At 26.0% G+C, this 18,085-nt stretch overlaps 1 protein-coding gene across 2 annotated transcripts in view; it reads left to right on the top strand.

Moving 5' to 3' along the window:
• The first annotated feature begins 1,315 nt into the window (after window positions 1-1,315).
• The window catches only part of Eip63E (cyclin dependent kinase Eip63E), a 44,492-nt gene continuing 27,722 nt past the window's right edge, over window positions 1,316-18,085 (top strand). Inside the window, exons 1-2 of one of the 2 annotated variants that reach the window (XM_015518460.2) lie at window positions 1,316-1,636; window positions 11,894-11,980. In XM_015518460.2, the coding sequence (XP_015373946.1) occupies window positions 1,588-1,636; window positions 11,894-11,980 (136 nt within the window). In that variant the 5' untranslated portion in view covers window positions 1,316-1,587. Of the gene's footprint in view, window positions 1,637-11,366; window positions 11,660-11,893; window positions 11,981-18,085 lie in introns of those variants that run through there. The other variant, XM_015518461.2, reaches the window with a different exon arrangement.

The raw sequence follows: 18,085 nt of genomic DNA, 5'->3' as shown, positions 1-18,085 counted from the left end.
GCTGCACATTTGACAATTTATATTACACTATTACTTATTATAGTGTATCATTGTGTAATACTGGGCCACCCCACCTATGGGTTATAATGTAATGATTTTATTTTGAAACCCGATCAACAGAGTAGACCGTATAGTGCAGCAGTTCACATTTTAATGAATTATTATTAATATGACGTAGGTATCTTATTTAATCAAATCGTATTACCTGATGGTAACTAAATAAACTGTTCAGGCGTTTATTCGTAGAAATATAAAATACAATAACTCATGTGTTTTCATGATTAATAACGCGAGCCTGAGCGATGTCTTATTAATAAAAAGTCTTTTCATAAACTAAATGGTTTTAGTTTTTTGTTTCGATAGGTTAAAGGTCTAGTAGGTACCTACTATATAACTAGGTAGGTACGCATAGGTATAATTAACATATTTTATTCGAACCAACTGATGATACTATTTTACGTTTTCTTAATTCGGTTGTGTGAATAATTGATTGTTTTAAAATATTTATTGCAGTCAAGAAATGTCTCTTCGTAAATCGTTCCCATTTTTTCGTAACGTTTAAATGTCTGACGACGATTAAGGTCACGAGTGTTTCGTACGTGTGACGTGTATGAAAAATAATAATAATAATAATAATAATGATAATAATGATGATAATGATGATAGTATTGTATGTTATAATAAAAAAAAAATAAAAAAAAAAAACGGTAGGTCAGTTGAGCTGTTTACTCCCTCCGCGGCGACATACGTAATACGTAAACTGAATTCGAGACTTCGAGTGTGGGTAAAAGCTCGACGGGTTCGCAAATCGAGTGTCTGTATACAATAATTATTATTATTACGCGGCGGCGAATCGGTTTGAACGACCGCACGCTATATGGCCGGTGTGAAATCGAAGGGGGAGGGGTGGGAACAGTGTGTCCGGCCCGGACGGTTTCAAAAAAAAAAAAAAATGTTCATTTTCTAAATGAAAATACAATGACATTATTTAGTAACGGAGAAATATTATTGTTCTTGTGGATGAACTCGCGGCGCCGCGACAATGTTGAGTTTGTATTAGTGTTAAAGAGTAGTGATTAAGTCGTCCCGGCTGAGCGGCGTCGCCAATCGCGTTATTATTTCGACGGGAAAGCAGCTGCAGAGAATTGGTTAGCAGCCTGCTGTACAACTATTTACAACTCGTACGTCTGTGGTCGTCGGCGTGCGTCGGCGTCGAGGACATTCCGGTCGGCGCCTGTTGGTCACACTGTGCGCCGTCTGCAAAACAGACGGTCACCCACGCAGATAAAGGAATAAAACAGAGTTATGAAAAACAACAAATGAGATAACACGTCCGTTCATTATTACACGCGCAACAAGAACGGCTAGTGTAATTTATTAAGTAAAAAAAAACTTAAAAAACAAAAAATAGTAACAATAATAACAACAATAATGCTATAATAATAAAAAATAATATAAATCATGTACAAAACGAAATGTCTGATAACGTCCTTTAAGTCTAAGTGTTGAAATTCGATCCGTCGGTAATCTTAAATATTATATATTTTTATTTTTTCTCCCGTTTTTTTGATTTACAAATGACACAGCATGTACTGCCAGCCAAACTGCAACAACTCTACGTCCAAATTGAAAGATGGTATGTAGATTCTATATTAATACATTTTGTCCCGTTTTGGTCACCGTCTCAGTCTGATGACTATGTTGTTGTATTTTATGTTTGAATTACGATTAGAATGTTTGTACCTATTTGAAATTACAGTATTCCCATATAAATTGGATGAATGTGATCATATTATGTATATAGGTTATAGCTTGACATTTTTGTAAACATGGATTTTAATTTTGTCACCAAGCCAATTTAATAATATTTATTAGGAATGGTACACTTTGTACAAATTGTGTATACCTATTTTATCAAACCGTTTATTGTGTGTAATATTATATACAAACATTTCTCAACATTTTAGCCTTAAATTATACAATTTCCATTGATTATATAGTTGGTTTGAAATGATAGTACCTAATACATTGTTGATCATTTCGAAACCAAACATTTAATAATATTTGTATATTGTATGTACCTATATCTTGATGTGTTTAATATTACCTAAAGAGTATTGTTGTAAAATGGTAATTTCATTACTAATTAATGTTTTACACTGTTCCTTGTATAATGTATAATATAAAGTAAATTCAATCATAGATGTTTCAAATATTTGGTTGACATACTCAATTTACACCTATATATTCTATTTTATATGTTACCAATATATTATGTATACCATAAGATAAAAACCAAGGTACCTAAGTACTTGTGTAAGAAACACTTACGTATAACTAAAGGAATTTTTTTTTATTTATTGCTACAAAATTATTTATACAATGTTTTCTTATATCTTATATCAATTTATAAATCTCATTTATTTATCTAGCTAATTGAATTACTCTATTGTATTTATTTGTACAATCATTGTCTGTATATACAATATATCACAAATTCACAAATTCTAGATGCATATTATTAATTTATTTTAAATTTACAAGCTTATAATTTTTAATAATAGCGCAACTCAATGAAATATTTAAATATAAAAATATAGTTGATAAAATAGTTAAGGTTGACATAAATTCCTGGTAACTACTTTTGTATATTTTTTATACATTTTGTGAAAAGTTTTTTTGATATTTATGCTCTTTTTTTGAAAATGATAAATAATGTAGTTGATCCTGTGTCAATACTATAGTACTTACCTATATACTTTTAGTTACCTAACCTATATATGTAAGTCATTACATATTAAGCTTAATATCTCACATATATTATCTCTATTGTCAACTTATGGCTTTTGCGGTGCTGAACTTCCATTGAATTCAAAGCTGACATTGCCCGACAACCTTGTTTAAACTAACTAGGTAATGTAAAGTTAAGTTAAGTTAGAGTTGAATACCCTATTGTAAGCCTGTAGTTTAGATTTAGAAAGTAATTGATACTTTTTTTAGATCGATTTAAAAACTTTTTTTTTTGGTTAAACTGTTGTTGTTATTAATATATTGTGTCTAAGTCAGGTGTTGTCTGTAATATTTTTATATGTGTTAAATTATTTATCTGAATAAATGATCTGATTTGTACCTATCTAACCCAAATAATTTCAATTATTAGAACTTAATCCAGAAACAAAATTATATGTTCTATAAATTAATCTAGGTATGTGTATTAAGTTATTTTACACTCCTATTAATTACCTACTGTTTCATTACCTACCTTTTAAAAATATGGTATAAGGATTGAAAGCTTTATAATAATAATATTTTTTACATAAAACAGGTACTTAACAATTCTCAGATACTTTTCTTTGAATGCATGCATAATTTAAAAAAATGTTTTTAACCAAATAGATGTATTTTACTTTTTTACCTGGAATATAAATATTTATGGTAACCTATAATTATCCAGGTCATTTACTTGTTTCCATAAATGTATGTCTGGTTCTTGATCGCAGTTTTTATTTAAAAACTATTCACTTTTAATTTTAAGCACCATTTGTATGTTTTTGTTATCATATTTTCATAATCAGTAGGTATATTATACATAAAAAAAAATGTAATATCAAAATTAATTATTAACTAATTTTATGTCAAATTTTCAGTAATATAATAATTATTATTCTCAAAAATCTCATATATCAATAATTAAGAATTTATTTTTTATTATTTATTTAATTGTAATTTCGTATTATATATTTTATACTTAACTAAAATTATGATAGGGTTATGCAATTAAGACTAAATCAGAATGCAATGTGTAAATTCTGAGCTAATTTGTATCTGAGTACAACTTTAGTGAAGTACCTATATAATACCTGCATTTATGTAGATAGCAATGTAATTAAGTTGTATATACTTATGTAAAATTGATACCAGTGATAATAATTAAGCAACTAATTACTAATACATTTAACTGCTTGAGTTATAATTCAGGTACTTAAAGCTTTAATGGATTATTAATAATATATAATGCATGATTTTTAATTTTATACTGTGCTCATCAATAATTATATTTTTAAATACAAAATATTGATAATTATAACTGGATAAAACTTTTATTACTTAACTCTATCCTCATTAGAGTGGCTATGCTGCACTATTGAGCTACCTTTTTTTTTTTTTTTTGTACAAACTGGGTCAATAAACTTTCCATTAGTGTTTGGATTAATATCCAATTAGTATTGTGTTACCTACATAAAATGTTAAAAGGCTTTACTAAAATCATTATTGAAACCTTTTAAGTAAAAAAAAAAAAAAAACAACAGTAAGTGTTAATTCGTGTGTCATTACTCATTACTTTAGTTTGAATATTTCTATCCCAAATGAACTGTAGTTTTCAGATGGAGATCATTCTAGGCCCTTGATAATAATTTACGTTCTAAAATAATTATTACACGTCTGAGGGTCTCCTGCTGAGCTTCTGGATAAACGCATACATTATGGTCGATTGCCTCTCAAGGGTGTGAACAGTAATTTATTGCGCCCTCTTTATTTCTGGAGTTTCTCCCCTTTTACTGAGGTTTTGCGAATGGAATATTGTTTCCTTACACTATGCCGCTATATTGCAATCATCAAATGAAATACTTCCTATCATAGTCGTGTAACAATGACCTAAGGTATCGTAGAATATTGGATTTTATTGCCTAGGGCTGCTGAAATTATTGCGTTTAATAATTTCGACGAAAAATTTTGTATATAAATTAAAGGCGATCGAGATAAAAATGTATAAGAGAAGACAAATATTTATGTCTTGACATATTGATTTTTAACTCTGAAATATACGGCTTTATAAAATGAAATGAAAAATGTATTTTGTCATTCAAAAAGTATAACATCTGATTACGATACAAAATACAAATAGGTAGTAAAATATAAGGATGCTACATGACATGCAACTGTACGCGTACGTGTTGTTTCTGTCTTACAAACTTACAACATCACATAATTTTCGTTCAGAAAAATCAATTAATCAATTAATTTTAAACAATTATAATTTTAAAAACACTCATCTGATATGTTTATGCCTTGCCTTAAATTATATTCTTACCATAAGGTCCTAGGAAACACGTCAGTTTTAAGGAGTTGTGTTTAGGAAATCCTTTCCTTACTCGAGGTCGATCGTCTTTGTATGTGTAGAAAAAGATTAAAACAATCACCAAATTTTTATTAATTATTCATACTTGATAACATTTTCAAAATATTTTGACTTGCAGTTTTAAGCTGTTTAAGAAAATTTTCAATTTTCAGTTGAGCGTGACCCATTTTTATTAGGGCTTTATTATTACATTTTTTAAAAATTATTGAAAATGTTGATTATAATATAGTTTAACCGATGCAAAGTAAACTTTTTTATTTTTCAATTCAAATCAACAGAAATACTTTATATTTTTTCAGTCGCTAGTCGTTTTAATAAAAAATTTATAGGGTTTACAGGGCCTTAAGAATTGAATTATATAAGTCAATTTACCCTATCTATATTAATGTTATAACATAGGAATTACAAATTTGCTAAGGATCATTTAAAAGATGGAGACAACATATCTTGGTATAGCATCCTATTAGTTATCAAAATTATTTTAATCTAAAAAATATTAACTAAAGACTTGCTTTTTAAGATCGGACAAGTACTGCCATATTGCAATACTACAAACTTGTAGTATAATAAATCCAACCATGAATGCAATTTTATCATGTAGGTACCTATAGAAAATGATGAAATGCAAATTTGGTAAAAATAATTGTAAGGATCCACGGTTATTCATTTTTTAACTATCAAAATATAAGAAAATCATTCGATTGTAATTTGTTAATTTACGGGTGAATATTCAATGTTGAACAAATTTCAAACGCTCATAAATATTAGCTTGATTTTCAGTGAACTTTTATTTTTGTTAAAGGTGTAGGCATATGTGGGGAATATTGAATTACATTTTCTAATCTTATGTATAAGCAGACAATTTGTTATGAATTTCTAACTAAAAATAATTTGCAAATTTTCGTGATTTTTTTATTTCCGATTTTAATCGAAATTCAAACTTCAATTATCCATAAAAAGTTGATGTGAATTTACGCTCAACTTTTTTAAAAAACATTCTTTAGGTTTGAATTATTGAATTTATCTAAAATACAGAGACATATATTGCATATACATTATATGTAATTATTATATATGATATAAATGTATTGTCTATATTTATGCTACTACATCATAACAATATTGACCTTTTCAAGTATATATATTTTTAGTTTTTAACAAATATCGTGATTATCCTCTTAAAGTAAAGATAATGGACTTTCTAAAAAAGTAAAAAAAAAATTAAGGTGCATAATGTATAATTCGTGTAAACAAGTGTTTTTGTTGAATCCAAGCTTGAAGAATCGTTTTTATAGTGCTCAATGATATTTATTATATTGATATTAAATTTAAATGACTTCCGCCTACTACTTGTGTCAGAATTTTGTTCTAAACTAATGAATTATCTATATTATTAAAAATAATTGAAAAAGGTTATATACAAAATACAAGAAATCTCATCGTGTTTTTCCTTATACATTACTTCTTGCTTCTACTCACCTTCTAGAACTTACATATATTACTCTAAATGAATACATAATGAATATTAATAATTACAGTTATAAAATATTAGCATAAATTAGCCCCATAAGATGGACTATCTCAGATTACTATATTATGTCATAAAAACATTTTTATTTCGAGTTTAGGTAAACAAAAATATATCTTTAACTTATAAGTATAATAAATGTAGCTGCTTGTTATGATGATAATTATTTAAAAAATGCATATATGTACTGGTACTAGATTTAAGATATTATATTTTTTTAAATTTAATTTTATTAGAATTAATTGCCTTAAATATTTTATGAGCTTGTTTAAATATTATTAAATGTATAAGGTAATTATCTATATTTTATTCTATTGAACAAATTCGAGCTTTGAAATTAAAATTTTTTAAATTTTACAAACTTTTAGATTTATGGTTTAGTTTTTTATCTATATATTGCCTTTATTGTCAATGTTTTATTCAATCATTTAAATATACAGTTCAGGTAGGTACACGACAACACTAACTGCTGTCTATTTGATTATGTAAATATTAGTCAGTTTTAATTAACCTTAGTTGTAATAATCGCGTATAGCTGCAGCCATCTCGTGTCATGCAATTTCCTCTTTTGGTAGGAAATTGAATTAGGCTTGGCTAACTAGCGTTTCGTTTAATGTAGTGTATAAATTGCTAACTCACGTTATTTAATCACGTATACAATATTATATAGTACACAGGCAAATTGGTGACACATTGTACCTACATAACCAACTAGATTTTGAATTTGTCTAATCTTTTTTTTTTTTTTTTTGGGGGGGGGAGGGTTAGATGATAATTATTTGTAATAGATGATTATCTATAGATCTATATGACTAGTTATATGTATAGTTTTATATTATATTTATATTTTACTTATAATATTGAAAAGCGTTTCATAATTACTTAATATTTTTTTACATTTTAAAGTAAAGTATATTATCTATTCTGCAATTTATATTAATTGTATGGAGTCTTATTATTTTTCTGATATTTGAAATTTGGAAAAAATAAAGAATCTCGAATTAAACATTATAGTTATAGGCTATATCTATTCGGTCATCCAAGTTACTAGCAAAATAGATGAAAACATTTTAAATAGAAAATATGTTTCATTTATTTATTTGCATACTAAATTATTGATTTTAATTAGGTACATTTTACTAATTTTGAGTTTTCACTGAAATTTCAGCTTATATTATCTCGTTTACTTGAGATTGAGAGTAATCACATTTTGTAGGAAAATCTATACCTAATATAATTATTGTTCATCATTTTTACAGGTAATGCATTCTTTTACAAACAAATTTTAAAATACACATATTGTTATTATTATAGTCTGGTCAGGAATACAATTGGATTTCGTTCGATTAAAAATGTAATCCTTGATTTAAGTCTTTAAATAGATCGATTGTCTTAATTTAAAACAACAAACTTTTATTTATTTAACTTCAATACATACCTATAGTATAATTATTACGATCGTCGTAATATTAAATTATTGTTAACAAATCTTTAAACTATTCAGGAAGATATTTATTTATAAATAATATATAGGTATATATATATATATATATATATATAATAAATACTACTATCTGTTATGGTTTATAACTGTTGTTAATGTCGAGAAAGGTGTAACATTTCATTTCTTATTCTGAAAACTCTAAATCATATACAGTGTATTAAATTCCAACATCAAGGGTAGACCTTCGTGTTGCAATTTGTCCGTGACCATTCCGGACAACCTCGTAATTGAATTTCGCACAGCCCTACAACTGAGGGTGGACAATAACGTGTCGGGACGTTTTTCTAGGTAACTTAATCTCTCCATTCGTTTCCTCTTGAATTTGTGGTGTAATTGTTTTTGTATAGAAGGACTTGAGTAGAGAAACAAAGAGTGTAGTACTTTAAGAATCAACAAAAGTTAGGCGTGCTAATACAATTCGTTTGTAATAACTTCATTGTTAAGAATACAACTTTTCAATTCAAATTAAACATTACTATGTGATTGGCTCGTTTGTTTTATTGTTGAATGTTCTGAATAATTAATATTTTGACGTCATACGGTTAGGGAAATACTTCGTCTGGGGTCCCTTGTGTGTGGTTTCTTCCGGTGGAAAATTGATCCTGTGCGCCCATCTTCGACTGTTTTTATGCTGCCCGGGAATAGTGCCCGCCAGAATTTAAATTAGAAATTAATGTTGGAGAGCAAATAAAAACTATTCTAGGATTCTGTGTAACGCTTTATGTAGGTCATATTTATTAAGGGATGCAAAGTTGTAATATACACGAAAGCGAGTAACGTGCACTTAATGTTAGGTAGTTTATAAGTTATGAATCTAAATAATTGATTTAATAGGTTGGGTCTTTAAGCTTTAGTTTAGAATATACATATAGATAAAAGTATTTTATTGAGTTTAAATTTCACTATCTTAATAATAATTAGTATTATATTGAATAAAGAATTGTTTTTAGCTATAACTATACATTTAAATATATTATCTATTAGATGTATAATACATGTAATTTGTTTGATGACATTTTCATTATTATAATATTTTGAATGTATAGTATAGGTATATTTTATTTTTATTTATTTTATTGTATTAGAGTTTCATTTAATTGTTGAACTTTTTACTATTTAACTATTTATGACATCTTTGAATAATTTTACGTCACTAAAAAACAATTAAAATAACTAAAATGGTTATAGGTATTTAATTTTATCCAATGCCAATTGATATTTTACAAATAAAATGTTAACAGTAAAAAATTGAGCGTAAGTATTATTATGTATATTTAAGGTTTTTATTTTGCTTTATAAGAACATATTATTATAATAACCAATACCTATTATGTTTTCAAAACTTATTTATTAAAATTTTTAAATTTGTTAAGTTTCAAGCTGCGTATAATATCCGTTATATTTTCAAATTTTGTGAAAATTTGAACTTTAAGTGCATTATAAATTAACCAAAATACCATCTCAAAGTAGAAGATTAATAATTTTTCAGTAGGTACTCTTAAAGGTGAAAAAAAACACATAACTGTAAAATCAATACATTCATCACTTCGCGCTCGCTATGTAAAAACTCAAAATTATGTTAACATTCATTTACGAATTTGACTGCGTCATTGAATAAGTCATGGATTGATTAATTTATAATAGGAAACAATCAATCTATAGCGCTCATATAATAATTTATAAAACTTTTAACGTAGGTAGTTTTATAAATCATTGTCAAGGCGATTACAGCTTTTATAATTGTCTCGAACTATTTACATTTGGTACAACTTTATACTGTTTGATTATCAATCTAGTATCTGGTATAATAATATATTAGTTCAGTAATATTTAGTCAATTGTCTGACTTATTCCATAATATTAAAGATTGTGTAATACACAATGTGTATTGTGTATACTGTATATATAATATATTATATGTATATACTTTTATTAAACCGATCTGTATTATATTATTGTCCAGTAGAAGAGGAAATGTTTTGTTCAGTGTGTAGGCCCTTATAATAATAATTATTACAATTAATTATGACCACTTTGGACGTAGCGGAAGGGAGGTGGAAATGTAGTAGTTGATGTTGCAATGACTCTTTATGTGCCAGATGGCGAATATTGTTTCGGGTATAGCGAGTGATAGTGGGTGAAGTAGAGACCCCTATCCATATCCCCTTTTTGATTTTGACAAGGATTTTGCTGTCAAGCATGGTTAACGTAAGATCGGAATCCAGATTTATGTGCTTAGGGGAAACTTTCATATTATATATCCTTTTTTATTTGGTTACACCAAAAAAAAAAAAAAAAAACTCAAGACAAAATTTAGAACCTATTTTTGATTGAAGTTCACACCACATGGTTTATATAATATCTATATAATTATTCTTAAACTATTGAAACAAAAAATTAATTTTTAGCTTAAAACAAAACATGTTTATACGTCATATTCTAATAATTTGTATTATACAAGTTAATATTTTAATCTCAGTGAATATTCGCATTATATATAGGTAATATGGAAATAAATAAATCTCAAAATCTTAGTCTTAGATTATAGTTTTTAAAAATACATTACATTATTGAAGCATCTTGTAAAATTACAATTTCAGATTAATTTTCTATTTTTAATCAATCAACTAGTAATAATAACATTATTAGTTAACTTAAATAATAGATTAATTATTTTACTAATAATAAAATTCTGCTTAGAATTTCGCAAAACAAACATCTCATATACTATAACACGTAATATGTTTGTGAATATTATATGATAAAATATATAATGTATGTATCTGTATTTGAAATGTGTGTGTGTGTGTTTATTGATTAATTGTGTATGGGGAGTGAGAATATTGGATAATATGAAATCATTAACTAGATGCTTTTTTTAATTAAAAAAAAAGATATTAATCTTTGGTTACTAATTAAATAATATGTATATTATATAATAATATATAATAGTATGTATTAACTTCGCGATTTAAGCAATATTATAAAAAATATTATGGTTCGACAATTTGTTATTATGAACAATATAAATTGCATTAATTTACTTTCATTTGCATAATGTGATATGCTGGTGATAATTTCTGCGACTGAACAATAATATTGTACTTTTGTGAACGGCGACACTGGCGGGCACTAGCTAACATTGCTTGCCAGTTGCTAGTTTGCTACTGCTTTTAGTAGTGCCAGTAGTGGTTCAGGGTTCTCATGACCCGGTTGTCGTTGGTCTTTTGTGTGAGCTTTACTGTGTGAATTTTAAATTGAAAAATAAAATTTATTAGCATACAATTGACATTTAGTTATTTGTATATTTTTTTTTATATATTTCTTATTCGTTTAAATAAATAATAAATATTGTTTGGATTTTAATTAATCGTATTTGAAATTTATTTAATAAAATATGTCATTTGTATCGAGTGAATAATGATCACATAAAATTGATATTCTTGTAATTAATTTCGGTGGTTTTTAAAAAAACACCAAAAATAAGGTAAACATTTATATTGAAGATTGAGGTTTTAGTTCTTTGTCTTATTGTTTTCTATCTAAATTGATATATATTTGATTTTCTCGAGACAATGAGGAAGATAATTCTAATTGTGTTTCGTAAAATTACAAATATATTAAATAAAATAAAATTAAAATAAATGTCTCATAGTTCCTTAAAATTAAAAATTGGTATTATTTAGAATTTGTTTAATAATTACTTATTTTTTTGTTTCAGGAGTTACCATGAGAGAAAAGAAGAGTGGTGCTTTAAGCAAAGTTCAAAAAATTAAAAAACGCCTGAGCCATAGTTTTGGACGACTTTGTAAGTACAAATTATTTTGTATCATATTGTCTTTTTATTGTTTAAGACTAGGCTAAAAGTAATACATTGTTGAGATTGTCGATTTTTAAATTAATAACATATACCTACACTGGAGTAGAGTATTGACCAATATCGATGCAATGACATTTTGAATGGTTAAGTGGGGGAGTTGATTGTTTTTAGTACCTACTACGATTACCTGTGCTGTGACAGAACTGAGTTATGGAATGCCTACGCGATCCGTCAGCCTACGGATTCTGCGAACTTCTGTCGCGTTTATTTCTTAGTGTAAAATAAAATTATAAAAACATAATACATTTTAAAGTGCTTGTTAATTTTTAATTTTCTCCGCTGCAGTATGTTTTCACTTATCTTGGTTGTAATTTTTGTTTTGCATTTTTACGGATTTAGTCTCCAAATTTGAAACGTAAAAATCAAATTTCGCCACTAAAAATGATTTTCAAATTATAACGGTTTTTAAAATAAAACAATCTATTACTGCAGTATAATATTTAAAACAAAAATAGTAGGTTTATCATTGTTTATTTATCTCAGACTTTTATACTTATAGACTAATACTAATAATAATAATAATAGACTATTTACTTATAGGAGTTTTATAACATTTAAATCTGCATTTAAACATTTTTTTGCGTTGTTCATTTTAATACATTTTTTCAAAATTATAACCAGTTACTAGCTTTTTAGATACCTAATGCATTTGATACTGTCAGAAAATTCAATTAGCTATATGTAGAAACACTGGAAACTAAGAATATTTTTATACATGAATTACTTACAGCTTATAGTAGATATGGTAGGTTAGCCTATGGTGTACATTGACAATGTACATTACAAAAGCTCGGTACATTGTACATCTTGAGTGCATTTTTTTTCCTTTAGGTAATATTCCTTTCATTTTAAATCTTATTATTATTTTGTCATATTAATATTTTAGTTCTTGCCATTTTTTGTGTTACTGTTGTGTGCAAAATATATTTGGTAATACTTCTTTTTTATAAATGACATTAATCATTATTTTTATGCTAAACTTAATCGTATTAAATCATAGTTATTTAAAATTTATCATTCTTTGTTTCCGATTTAAAATCAATCTTAAGCAATCTTTCCTACTAGATCTGAATATGATAATCTAGAGACATTACAGATTAAAATAATTATTTAAAAGAAATATAATTTTATTCACCTATTTTTTGTATTACCTATTAAATTTTTCTTTCGAATCGTTTATATTTCGTTTATTTTACATCTTTAACTTTCTATATCTTGTAATATTATATTAAAAAGTATTATAATTTCTATTGTAGATGGTAATAAAATTCGTCATATAGTAAAGCGTAGGTTTATAATGTTTTACTTTATAATCCAGTTATTATTTTTCTTTTGTGTCATGATAATATTTGTTATACAACACTGGTCTTATAATAATGATATGGTTAAGCAAGTGGGCAATGGAATACCTAGTAACAAATTGCAGTAATACTCCTCTTCTAAACACTGATATATTATGTATTAATTAATCTGATGATAAATAAGTTAGTTATTACTAGGTACGTTATTTGTGGTCATTCGACGTTCTTATGCATATCTGTACATAAAGTTTTATCTGTAATAACTATACATATATATTATAATGGAGTTCAAGAATTAGATTTGATGTCAATTTGTATTTAGTTTTAACTTATAAACAAATAAGGGTAGGCCTTCAACCATAATTGACGATGAATTTAGATTTTTAAATTGACAGCAAACAAGTTATTTAAATAAAATTTTATTTTTGAGTTTAAAATATTGAATTAAAATAATAAGGCTACTTTCTTATGTCGTCTTATATAACTAATGAAGTATTACAGCGATTAATTTTCTACAGTTATGTTTTTAATTAATTTGAGCGTCTATTAATCCTGCATGTAGTTGGGAAAGACTACCGGCTCCATAGTGGGTATTTTCCATTAGTAGGATTAAGGTTACTTCGTCCTCAGTGTTTTATCGGAATTTTACGTTTTAGAAATTATATAAACTTTATGTTTTTATTTGAAGTGATATCATTTTAAGTAAAATTGTGATAGTAATAATGATAATAATATTAATACAATCTTCATAATTTTTCTATGACTCATTCAAAACTTCCTTATAGATTACACACATGCACATGCACACCCATGAGCAATCATTACAGAATATTATTAAGACGAATTGTATTGAATCGGGTCATCATTATCTCTCTGGTATTCTGATTTATTTTAACAATTATATATGTATATAAATATCAATAATAACAAAAGTTACAACAAATATAGTGTTGTATATTTAGTAATTTTATTGTTACTTATTTATACATTTTAATATATTTATTTAAATATGCATCTATATGAAAATACTATACATTTACTGCAATTATACAACTATATTATACTTTTCGCAGAAATTAAATAAATGTTTTATTGGTATGACAATTTATACCTCGAGGCCCACTCGTCTCATGTTTGCCTTGGCTGTTAGGCGTCTGGCTGATGATTCATTTTCGTGCATAGTCAGGGGTGCTAAACATGTGCAATAGTACATAATATCGTTATATACATTTTACATGTATTATATGTTAAATAATTAAAGATTAATGCGTGTTAAATTGTGTAGTTTAAATTAATGTTTGTATTCTAGTTTATGATGTGTATTCAAGTTTAAATAAATTTATTAACTTTAATTTTTAGTCCAATTTTCCAATTTTCATGTTAATAAGAATATTTCTAATTATGGATAGGACTTGTTACAATATACTGCTGTTTAGTAGACTTACTTTGCTTGTTTTAAAGCTGAATATAGTTATTTGCCTAGATTATCTATCTCATTTAAAAATGGTTATCGTATTTTATAAAAACATTTCCAAGCAGGAATTATATCTGAGATTTCTGTTATTTTATCAAAAATTATATCTATCTAATGTATCTAGTATCTTTGGGTATTTACTATCAAATAAAATCGCTGTACTGAATACCTACAATGTATGTCATGATTCTGATGTTTAAATAGTGTTTAGGTAACGGAATATATATTTAGTATTATATTTCAAATCGAGTCATATGCGTTTGTCGCCTTTTACGATCAAGCCTGTAAGTTGAAACATAGGAAGTTGAATGAAAAGATGAATAAGTGTAAGTATAAGAATCGGTAGTTATACGTGCATTGAGTTCCGGAAAACAGTTTAAACCCTAATTGTCATTCGACGCGCATGCTTATTGTACCCTGCGCATGTGTAGATCATAAAAAACAAACCAATAATACGCCGCAAGTCTCTATGTCCACACCGCATTAAATCACGTACTCTTTTCTTAAATAAAACGTATATTTGTTGCCTTATGTTATTTATTCTTTGTGTTTATTATCTGATCAAAAATCAATAGTAAGATGATTTTTTTATATTGTGGGCTATGGAAAACAGCCGTCAACCATTATAAATATTTAGTATACGCTATTATACATATAAAATGTATGAATATAATATATAATGTGTATGATGCATTGATACATAGATATATATTATATATAGAATATTGTTTGATTTCCAAAAAAAAGTAAATTGAGCTGTTATATATGTTTCGTTTAACCCGTCTTTCAACTGTCAAGTATACTGACTTTAAAAGCTTTAGTATTTGTCTTTGAATAAGTTAACCCTGTTTGCCGAGGGAGATAAACTTGTCGTTTAAGATCTTTCAGAGGGGATGTATTCATCCTAAAAGTCTTATGTGAAATCGCTTCTTCTTAACACCTGTTTCTATAAGGTTATTTGACATATATTGTAAAATATTTTACAATATGTAAGTATTCAATTATTATACAGCCATGTATATATACTTAAATTATAAATTGTAACTAACTAAATATTGTTTACATTTTCAGCATAACATATTTTGAAATTTTTAATACATTTAATTTTTAATTTCTTAAGTATAAACGTTAATTGGTGTCCAAAATAAATATGTTTATCTTTATATCCTAGTGTACATATTCACCATTTAGTTTTTGATCAAGATAATATGGTTAAAAGATTACATAAATCAAATATGTCTGGTTTAAAGAATGTTTCAAAATATTTAATTGTTAATTTTTTTTTTTTTATTGGTATAAAGAATCTTAAAGTTGTATGATCCTTCCTTATTCTATTTTCCTATATTTATCTTTATATTTTTCTAAATATAAGTAACATAGAAATTGGTAATAATACAATAAAATTGTTTTATAACAAATAATTTTCTTTTAATAATATTTGCTTTTATAGTTTTATACAGGTGAAAATTAACAATGTTTATAGTACATTAATTAAAATTGATGATAATATATATATATCAATAAGAAAAATAGCTAATTTTTTTTTTATTATTGATCGCAAACAAAAATTCGGTAAAGACGGCCGTTAACAATTTCAAGAAAAATATATAAAATTTTCATGCCTTTTATTAAATGAAATAGCTTATTTTATGTTTATTTGATATAAATCATTTCTTTTAGACATATCTAAATGAATAAATATTATTAAATTTTTTAAATGCCTTAATTAAATAAAAAAATATCCGAATCATTGATATAGGTATAAGCCATTTGTAAAGGTAAGATTATCATTGGGTGACATATTTGCAGAACATCTATCGTGTATGAGCTTTTGTTATTGTGTTCAATGATTTATGGTGAATTTCTACAGGAATGAAAATAACAATAGGGCCATAGGGGCATAAGTAAACACAAGGATTATCCTTTTGCACTGTACATTACAAACGTCTATATATCAAACAAGGATATTCTTAGTCATGTCCTATATTTTGAATCAATATCAATATTATATAAATATAATCCAACATTAAATAAATTGTACTGTGATATTGAACTTATAATGTTATGTACAATGTATTATATATTTTGAGTTTTACATTTTTGTTTAATTTTCCCGCATTTAAAAATTGGTTGCCATTATTTATACCTATTTATTTATTTTTGAATCCTGACTGGAGCGATAAAGTTATTTATTTTACTGTGGTATGTTTTTATTTTTTGATTTGCCTCCAATTTTTTAAGCAGTAAATATTATTCAAATTTTAGCTTTAAGGCTAGATTCTGTTAACGAACTAAATCTATTTAGTACTTTAGATAAAAAATTTAGTTATGTGTGTTCAAAAGAACCAGGAAAAACAAATATTGAAAAACTGGAATTTCTACGCAAAACAAGTTGTTTTTACAAAATCGTATTTTTGTTTCAACTCAAAAATAAATTACTGCTGTGACGTGTAATTTTTACCTAATATACATAATATTACCATTTAATAGGCATAAAATACTTTTCAAAAATTGTTGTGCTTTTTATAGGAACTTCAAAATTTAAACTTTTGTTGGTGTTTTTCGATTAATGTATGATGTAGTTTAATTTTTGGGTAAAACAGTTTAAAAATTGTATGTAATGTTTCTGATAAGTTTATAATTTACAGATTCAAAGTACTGAAAATACTAAAATACAGTCTCAATATTTTTAATAGTTAAGCGTTATTTAAAAGTTAAAAATCTGATTGTACAATAATGGTTAAAAAATCACATCCTCGTATTATACATATTTAACAAAATGTATTATTTTAAACTATATATTGTGATTGTAAACCATTTTGATATTATAATTGTGTGCATAGTGTTAATTGTGCATATGTCACAGCTGTAACCCAGGTGGTTATACGGACACTATTAACAACATCTTGCATCCGTGTTTGATGTATATGTTAATAATATATTATATTATACATATATCGATCGCATTATCCAAATGTTTCTGTTGTAGTTATAACTTATAAACTTAATATTTATTTATTTTTACAATAACACAATTTTTTTAGTTACATGTAAGTTTTGTGTATAAGTTATAAGCATTTTAATTTTTACATCTATAGACTTATAAAGAATATAGTTGTAAAGGGTAAACTAACGAACAATACTTAAACATGTCTAATTACTTTTCTAATTTTATTTGTAATAGTGAATAGTTCTCGTATTCAATAAATATAGTTAGTAATACAAATTTTATTTAAACCAATATAATATATGAACCCA

This window comes from Diuraphis noxia, unplaced genomic scaffold (genome assembly GCF_037042655.1).
Source record: "Diuraphis noxia isolate RWA-SAM2 unplaced genomic scaffold, SU_Dnox_SAM2 contig0005, whole genome shotgun sequence".
NCBI lineage: Eukaryota > Metazoa > Arthropoda > Insecta > Hemiptera > Aphididae > Diuraphis > Diuraphis noxia.
This window is presented reverse-complemented; position numbering and strand designations above follow the sequence as displayed.